The 8,734-nt window shown below is 40.2% G+C and overlaps 1 protein-coding gene across 1 annotated transcript; it reads left to right on the top strand.

Moving 5' to 3' along the window:
* Positions 1 to 2,948: 2,948 nt before the first annotated feature.
* TLR10 (toll like receptor 10) lies at positions 2,949 to 6,139 on the top strand. Its single transcript, XM_057729722.1, has one exon. It carries the CDS (start codon positions 3,022 to 3,024, stop codon positions 5,455 to 5,457), a length of 2,436 nt encoding a protein of 811 aa, XP_057585705.1. The 5' UTR covers positions 2,949 to 3,021; the 3' UTR covers positions 5,458 to 6,139.
* Positions 6,140 to 8,734: the final 2,595 nt, after the last annotated feature.

Here is an 8,734-nt window from a genome sequence, read left to right as displayed (position 1 = left end):
AGGACCCAACTTTACATTTATATAAATCTATTATAATTATTCCTTTAAAAATTGACCATCACCCCCCCCCCATCCCTGCCCCGTGGACAAATCCATTTGGAAGTTTTCATCTTCCTTAGTAATCTCCAGCAGTGTCATCTGAATCTAAAGTCAAGCATAAATAAAACCTCAAAAAGTGTTGCTTTGAAAAAAATTGATCTGTTCTCTGCAATCTGCGTCGAAAAATATCACCGCTTCGTTTCAAGACAAGGTCTCTAGTTAACTGCTTCCTGCTCTCTTCCACTCGGATTGCTGAAATTTTGGAGCCCCCATTCCTATTTCTTCTTATCACCACTTGGCCTTCCCACCCAATTTGGTGGGCTGGATGACTGGTTTGAAGCATGAAGTAAAGTACCATCAAAGTGCTCTAAGATGCTGTGAGACAGTATGGCAATTCTGCAAAAATTTAAACCTATTATTGCCATATGATCCAGAAATTCCACTTCTATGTTTCTACCCAAAATAACTGAAAGGAGGGACTTGAACAGATATTTGTACACGTCCATGGGCCTAGAAACACAATAGTCAAAAGATGAAAACAACCCAAATATCCACTGATGGGTGAATGGATAAACAGAATGTGCTGTATACATACAACAGAATATTATTCAGCCTTAAGAAGGGAAGGAAGGAAATTGTGATACACACCACAACACGGAACAGATTTGAACACATTATGCTAAATGAAATAAGCCAGTCACAAAAGGACAAATATTGGATGCTTCCACTAATTTGAGGTACCTAGAGTCAGCAAATTTATAGAGACAGAAAGTAGAACAGTGGTTACCAGGGGCTGAAGAGAGGGAGGAATGGGAGTTACTGTTTAATGGATATAGAGGTTGAGTGAGGGACGGTGAAAAGATTCTGGAGATGGATGATGCTGATGGTTGAACAACTATGTGAATGTACTTAATGCCACTGAACTGTACACTTAAAATCATGAAAATGGTAAATTCTACATTACGCGTATTTTCTGCAATTCTTTAAAAAGTGATCTAAGATTGCGTGAACACATGCAACATGTAATGCCACCAGCATGCAGTAGAGGGCAAAGGAGCGTAAGCTTCACAGAAAAGCTTGTTTCAATCACTCCTCCAGTCAGTTCTTGTCCTGTCAATGAATTACCCACATCTGCAGCTCTGACGGAGCCGCTGTACTCCTGAGGGTAAGAACTCTAGCTTTGTTTGCTGTAACATGCATGAAAAGAAACAAGGGTTGCATAGGTCTTTTCTAAAGAAAATGGGAGGAAAATATTCAGATTTTTCAGACTTATTCAGTAGATGGGAGGAAAGTAGCCTTGTTCAGATTTTTAGTATTTATTACTTTGCCTATACTAAAGGTTAATGATGAATGAGTGACCTTGACCTTACTATTGATCACTATTGACTGAGGAATTGACTTGCAGGTGCTTGAGAGTTTGGGTTTCCTTCTGCCGGTTTCTTAAAATTCATGACACCTAGCAGAGTATAAATAGCTTCGGAGAGAGGCACATAGGGTGGGAAGGGAGGAAGGGGCCACAGTGGCAACTAGCCCTTGCCAACAGAATTAGCTTCGGTAATCACACCCTAAGCTCTTTCATTTCAGAGTTTGAAATGCCTTCAATCTGGGTTCTGAAGGGACCAGATAGGTCTGAGTTCAAATTCATGGGCTACCACTCATTCACTGGCTCACCTTAGGCAAGTTACTTAACCTCTGGGTTTAGCTCCTCCATTTGTAAAATGGGGATAAGAATATCTATCGTTTTGTTGGGTTGTTGAGAGGATTGAACAAGATAATGTATGGAAAGCATTTAGCTCTGTGCCAGGCAAACAGGAAACACTCATAAAATGTCAGTCGTTCTTATTCTTATGTTGTAAAGATCATTCAATGTTGGATGGGCTTTTAACCCCTTTTCCATTTTTTTATATCATTGGGAAAGAGAAACTAGATGATTCAGTACTCATTGGCAAGCCAGAGTCATTTCATGGTGTCTTTTAAATCATAAACTATTAAAGAAAGTCATTCGGTTTTTCACCTGCTTCCAGCACCCAGTAACAGTAGCATGACTATGATAATAATATTTATTGACTGCATCTTTCATCAAAAGTTTATGTCCTGCTTTTAAAAATGTTTAAATGAAATGCCATAATTACATGCATTGCCTGAGAGAGAGGACCTTTTTATTTTATTATTTTAAGAGAAGTTCAGAAAGAGTTAGTTCCTCTCGCTTATTTAGAATAAGTTTCAGGTGAGGTTGTAGTATTGTGCAGAGAGAAGAGGTGGGTAAGACATGAAAGCTATGACATCTCAACTCAGGGGATTCCAGATAAAGCAACTGGGTTGCTTTAGCTCCTAGACATAGCATTTTTCAAGGGTCATAGCTCCTAGACATAGGAGCAACTTAAAGTAAGTTGCTAAGAATTGAAGTACTCTGTGAGATAAAAATGTTAAAAACACCTCATCATCTTAATGACCATAACTGCCAGTGTCCTACCAAGCCATACGAGAACCCCAGACAAGAGGAAAAATCAGTAATACTAATCCTATCTTTATGAAAAAATTTCATATTTTGTTCATTATGGGTTTTACATTAATTTTAATTTAAAATATTTTATTAAAATATTGTTTATCTTGATTACTGAGTTTCTTGGTGCCTCTTAAAATTTGTGCCTGAAATTACCCTAGTCTTGGCCCTGATAACTGCTACCATTTGTGATATGCTAGGTGTGATACCAAGTAGTTTATGTACATTATCTCTTTTATGCCTTTGTACAAAACCCATGGGAGAAATGAGAAAACAGAACCGTTCAGCAGTTAAATGCTCTAAGTTATCATGGCCGGTGAGAGGCTAAGATTGGAACCCTACAGGGTTTAACAAATCACGTAAGCACTTAACATTATTTGTTGTCTTCCTAGGATTTGATCTCATCTTCCTCATCATATGAGGTGATGTGTGATAAAATTCATCTGAGGTGAACCGGTGATAAAATCCTCGGAATTACCATGAGGCATATCAGAAGCATTTACCTATTTTGTAGTATTGTTATGTTAGTGCATAGTGGGGCTTCAAAGCTGCCAGAAGAAAGGGAATTGACTACCAACCACTCCAACAAGTCTTTGAGAAAGGTTCCTGGAGACTTGACCCCAACCACAACCACACTGGATTTGTCCTACAACCTACTTTTTCAACTCCAGCGTTCAGATTTTCGTTCTATCTCTAAACTGAAAGTTTTGATTCTATGTCACAACAGAATCCAAGAGCTGGATATCAAGACCTTTGAATTCAACATGGAGTTAACATATTTAGACGTGTCTCACAACAGACTGAAGAGTGTAACTTGGTTCTCCCTGGCAGGTCTCAGACATTTAGATTTGTCCTTCAATGACTTTGACACCATGCCTATCTGTGAGGAGACTGGCAACATGTCACACTTGGAAATGCTAGGTTTGAGTGGGGCAAAAATACAAAAATCAGATTTCCAGAAAATTGCCCATTTGCATCTAAATACTGTCTTCTTAGGATTGAAAACTCTTTCTCATTATGAAGAAGGTAGCCTGCCCATCTTAAACACAACCAAACTTCACATTGTTTTACCAATGGATACAAATTTCTGGGTTCTTTTGCGTGATGGAATCAAGACTTCAAAAATATTAGAAATTACGAATATAGACGGCAAAAGCCAATTGGCAAGTTATGAAACTCAACGAAATCTTATTTTAGAGAATGCCAAGACATCCATTCTGTTACTTAATAAAGTTGATTTACCCTGGGATGATATTCTCTTTATCTTCCAATTTGTTTGGCATACATCAGTAGAATACTTCCAGATTCAACATGTGACTTTTGGAGGTAAGATTTATCTTGACCACAATTCATTTGACTACTCAAATACTGTAATGAGAACTATAAAATTGGAGCATGTACATTTCAGAATTTTTAATATCCCACAGGAGAGAGTCTACTTGCTTTTTACCAAAATGGATATAGAAAACCTGACAGTATCAGATGCACAAATGCCTCACATGCTGTTCCCTATTTATCCTACAAGATTCCAATATTTAAATTTTGCTACTAATATCTTAACAGATGACGTGTTTAAAAAGCCTATCCAATTGCCTCATTTGAAAACTCTCATTTTGAAGGACAATAAATTGGAGACACTTTCCTTAGTGAGTTGCTTTGCCAGCAACACATCCTTGAGGCACTTAGATCTGAGCGAAAATCTGTTACAACATGAAAATGACGAAAATTGCTTGTGGCCGGAAACCTTGATCACCATGGACTTGTCATCCAACAAATTTGCTGGTTCTGTTTTCAGGTGCTTGCCCAGAAATATTCAAATACTTGACCTGAATAATAATAACATTCAAACTGTCCCTAAAGATATTATTCATCTGTCATCCTTGCGAGAGTTAAATCTTGCATTTAATTTTCTAACTGATCTTCCTGGGTGCAGTCATTTCAGAAGACTCTCAGTTCTGAACATTGAAGTGAACTTAATTCTCAGCCCATCTCTGGATTTTTTTCACAGCTGCCAGGAAGTTAAGACTCTAAATGCAGGAGGAAATCCATTCCGGTGTACTTGTGAATTAAGAGATTTCCTTCAGCTTGAAAAATACTCAGAGGGCATGATGGTTGGATGGTCAGATTCATACACCTGTGACTACCCTTTGAATCTAAAGGGGACTCAGTTAAAGGATGTTCATCTTCCTGAAATCTCTTGCAACACAGCTTTGCTAATTGTCACCATTGTGGTTATCATGCTGGTTCTGGGGATGGCTGTGGCCTTCTGCTGCCTCCACTTTGATCTGCCCTGGTATCTCAGGATGCTACGTCAATGGACACAAATGTGGTACAGGGTTAGGAAGACAACCCAAGAACAACTCAAGAGAAATATCCAATTCCATGTGTTTATTTCATACAGTGAACATGATTCTGCCTGGGTGAAGTATGAGTTGATTCCCAATCTAGAGAAAGAAGATGGTTCTATCCTGATTTGCCTTCATGAGGGAAACTCTGACCCTGGCAAGAGCATTACTGAAGATACCATAAACTGCATGGAGAAAAGTTACAAGTCCATCTTTGTTTTGTCCCCCAACTTTGTCCAGACTGAGTGGTGCCACTATGAACCCTACTTTGCCCACCACAATCTCTTCCGTGAAATTTCTGATTACTTAATTCTTATCTTACTGGAACCCATTCCACTCTACTGCATTCCTACCAGGTATCCTAAGCTGAAAGCTTTCATGGAAAAGAAAGCATACTTGGAATGGCCCAAGGATAGGCGTAAATGTGGCCTTTTTTGGGCAAATCTTCGAGTTGCTATTTGTGTTAATTTATTAGAAACCAGAGAGATGTGTGAACTACAGACATTCACAGGACTGAATGAAGAGTCTCGAGGTTCTGCAATCTCTCTGATAAGAACAGACTCCCTATAGAGCCCCACCCACCCCTAGGGAAATTGAGACCTGCATATACTGTTAGGATATAAATTGATACAAACTTTATGATGGCCATTTGGCATTATCTAGTAAAAGGAAAAACTATCATTCCTTCATGTCAGTTCCTTGAAGAAGTTCTATAGAAACACAATTTGCAAAGGTTTATATAAAAAAGGTATTCATCCTGGCACTGTTTACAATCATGAAAAATTGAAAACAGCTCAAATGTCCACAAAATAAGGATTGATCTAATAAATTATAGTACATTAATGCAATAGAATATTACATGGCCATTAAAAATGAGGTAGCTCTATACTTTCTGGTATGGAGAAAATTACATTTTGGTTTATACATTGAAATAAGAGTCTAAAGGAATCTATACCTGTACATTAGTAAAGTAACAGTGGTTTGGGTCTGGGAGTCTGGATTACAGCGAGCATTTGGTTTCTATGTTGTATATTTCTATAATGTTGGAGTTGCTTAGAATGAATCTATACTTCTTTTGCAAGCAGAGAAAACAGTAAAGATAATTTTAAAAGCCTACACATCCTACACATTTTGTTTGATTTTCCCTTCTAGCCTCACAGGTCATTGAAAGAAAACAAGCTCTCTTGAATTTTGCAAAATTATATTTCAAAAACAAATATCAAGAACAAACATGTGAATTGGGAGATTGGGATTGCCATATATACATTACTAATAAGAAAAAAGATCAAATTGTACACTTTAAATATATGCAGTTTATTGTTATGTCAATTATATATCAATAAAAGTTCTTAAAAAAAAAAAAGAATATAACAACACCAGCTCTCCATGAAAGAAAACTTAGAATAAAACAAAATTTCAAAATTGTAAACAAAAGAACAAACGTTCTTTCCCTGATTAGGAAAATTTCTGTGGTTCACCTGCATGATAAAGGAAGGAAATGCCTTTAAGATCTGACACCAATCACCTCTTACACCCTTGCATCCTATCACTGAGCCCTATCAAATTATTGGCCCTTTCCCAGAACAATCATCTCCTTTCCTGACCCCAGACCCTAAAACTTGGCATCACGTCTGCCTCTGATTCCTTTCCTGCCTTGGCTCGTTCAGGAAATCTTACATATCCTTCAGGCACCATCCAAATGTCAACTCTTCTTTGAAACTTTCCTCATCTCTTCCCCCAAGCATGATGCTCCTCTATTCTCTATAACACTTTGGACATATTTCCATCACCAAACTGATTATACATGTTTTAAACATATCCCTTTCTCACTCTTCTATGAGCTTCTCAAAGACGAGGACAGACTTCCCTCCGCCCTTGTTTCAGCAGCAGTTTGCGCAGTCCATGGTTCAGAAAAGATGCTCAATGAACATTTATGGAATGGACGTTGGGTTAGCTAGAGGAACTTAGTAGGGACTCAGCTGGCTGCAGGATAGAGAGTGGATTTGAAGGCGAATTCTGAGAAGCTGAAAAAGATCAAGAATAAGTGAAAGTCAGGAAGAGATGACAGAGAACTGACGGGTTTCTGAGGACAGCTTGTATCTGGTGAATTTGCCAATGTTTGGTTGTTCTTGACTTACAAAAATGTTTATTTCAGCTCATTCAAGCTAATAAAACCAATCTCTTAAGTGGGCTAAAATTGGGTTCTGCATCTACTTTATTTCCTTATAGTTTGTGGTCTTAGGAATTCCTCACACTAGTAGTCACTAAAAAAAGTGTACTCAGGGAGGTCGCTGAGAGTGTAGGGAGAAGGCCGGTGTCAATCTAGAAGCCAGGTTGTACTGGCATTTGGCCGACGGCCAGTCAGCTCTGAGGAGCTAGAGTTCAGCAGCCCTGAGGCTGAGAGTCTCTCTTCCTCCTTCCTGGTGAGCCTTGGTCTGTCTGGTAGAAGGGGAAACCCAAGGAAACCACAGTGGAACAACGCAGTGAATGAGGAGAACGCCTCTCTTCCCAGGCTCCCAGCAGCTCGGCTGCAGCTATTTGTGTGATTCGTGGCTTCTGGAGGAATCAGACAGATACTGTATGAAGATTCTGTAAATCATTACTCAGTGTGAGACTCTTACCTTTACAGATTAACTTGGAACAAACAAGGAGGATAACATCAGCCCTAAAGTTGTCAGGATTGGGTGATTAATGGCTTTTATTCCAGTCCTCAGTTCACAAATACAGTTTTTTAAATAGACATTTTATTATAATTTAAAAAAACCACACATTAGGCTTAGCTCTCAGCAACGTCTAATTTTCGCAGGTGGACACCCCCTAAATCTTCCCCACAGTTATTTGAGGTCTGGACTCTGTGTGCAGTCTCCCCTCACTCGCCAGGGCATCCTGTATCTGCAACCCGATTCACATTCCTAAAACAAACGTGCTTGCTCTACCGGTAACTCATGACCGGAGGCTGCTCCTCGGATTAGCCACCCTTTGTCCACAAGCCAGAGCGTGTTCTTCATATAAAGGATGAAGAATAAGCGGGATCCTGGTTTCCCCTGGAGGTTGTGAGGACAACTTCGTCCCTGGTACTCTGCTGGGGAAACTCCCGTGGTCCCTTAGCTCCGTTTTCCACCTGTGTGCTGCTGATGTGGATCTCAGCCCCCCGTTGTCATGTTTCTATTTATTTTGCTTATTCTGTCTTCCCCCACTAGAATGCAAACGCCTTTAGAGCAGAGATTTTGTCTATTTTGCTCACAGATGTTGTCTCCACCTTGGCCCAGGACAGTGCCTGGCACACAGCTGCTCACCAAGGATTTTCTGAAGGAAACATAGCTTGTCTGTAGACACTTTCTTGATTATTCTGCGGTCCAGCAGGGCCGCCAAGGCCACCCACTTCTGGGTCAGCTTTTGCTGTAACTCAGGCACATAGATTTACTGGTTAGGGAGCATTCCTCACCTTCAATAAGCATATTTTTGCTTACACTTTCTGGCACCAGCCGTCCCCGGGCTGGCTCCTCCCCTCACCCCCCACCTCTGGCTCTTCTCTCTACTTCCTCCTGCTGGGATCTGCGTTGTCTCAGGCCTTGCTGTGGACAGCCCTGAGTGATCTGAGTCTGTGGATTATGTGAATCACACGAATGGGTTTTATGGGTCCCCCCGCCCCATCACTGCCCCTCTTCTTGCTGTTGTATCAGCTCTTCAAGAGGAGGAGGGGAAGTTCTGGGCCAGTAAGGCCTCGGCCATGCCCACTCCTCAGACCCCTTCCCCTCCCCGCCATCCCTAGATCTCTGGAGAGACTCCTTGAGTTTTCTGATAGGGCTTCTTGCCTCTGAGGCTCCCTGATAGCATGTCGGTAACG

Source organism: Hippopotamus amphibius, chromosome 3 (assembly GCF_030028045.1).
Source record: "Hippopotamus amphibius kiboko isolate mHipAmp2 chromosome 3, mHipAmp2.hap2, whole genome shotgun sequence".
Lineage (NCBI taxonomy): Eukaryota > Metazoa > Chordata > Mammalia > Artiodactyla > Hippopotamidae > Hippopotamus > Hippopotamus amphibius.
This window is presented reverse-complemented; position numbering and strand designations above follow the sequence as displayed.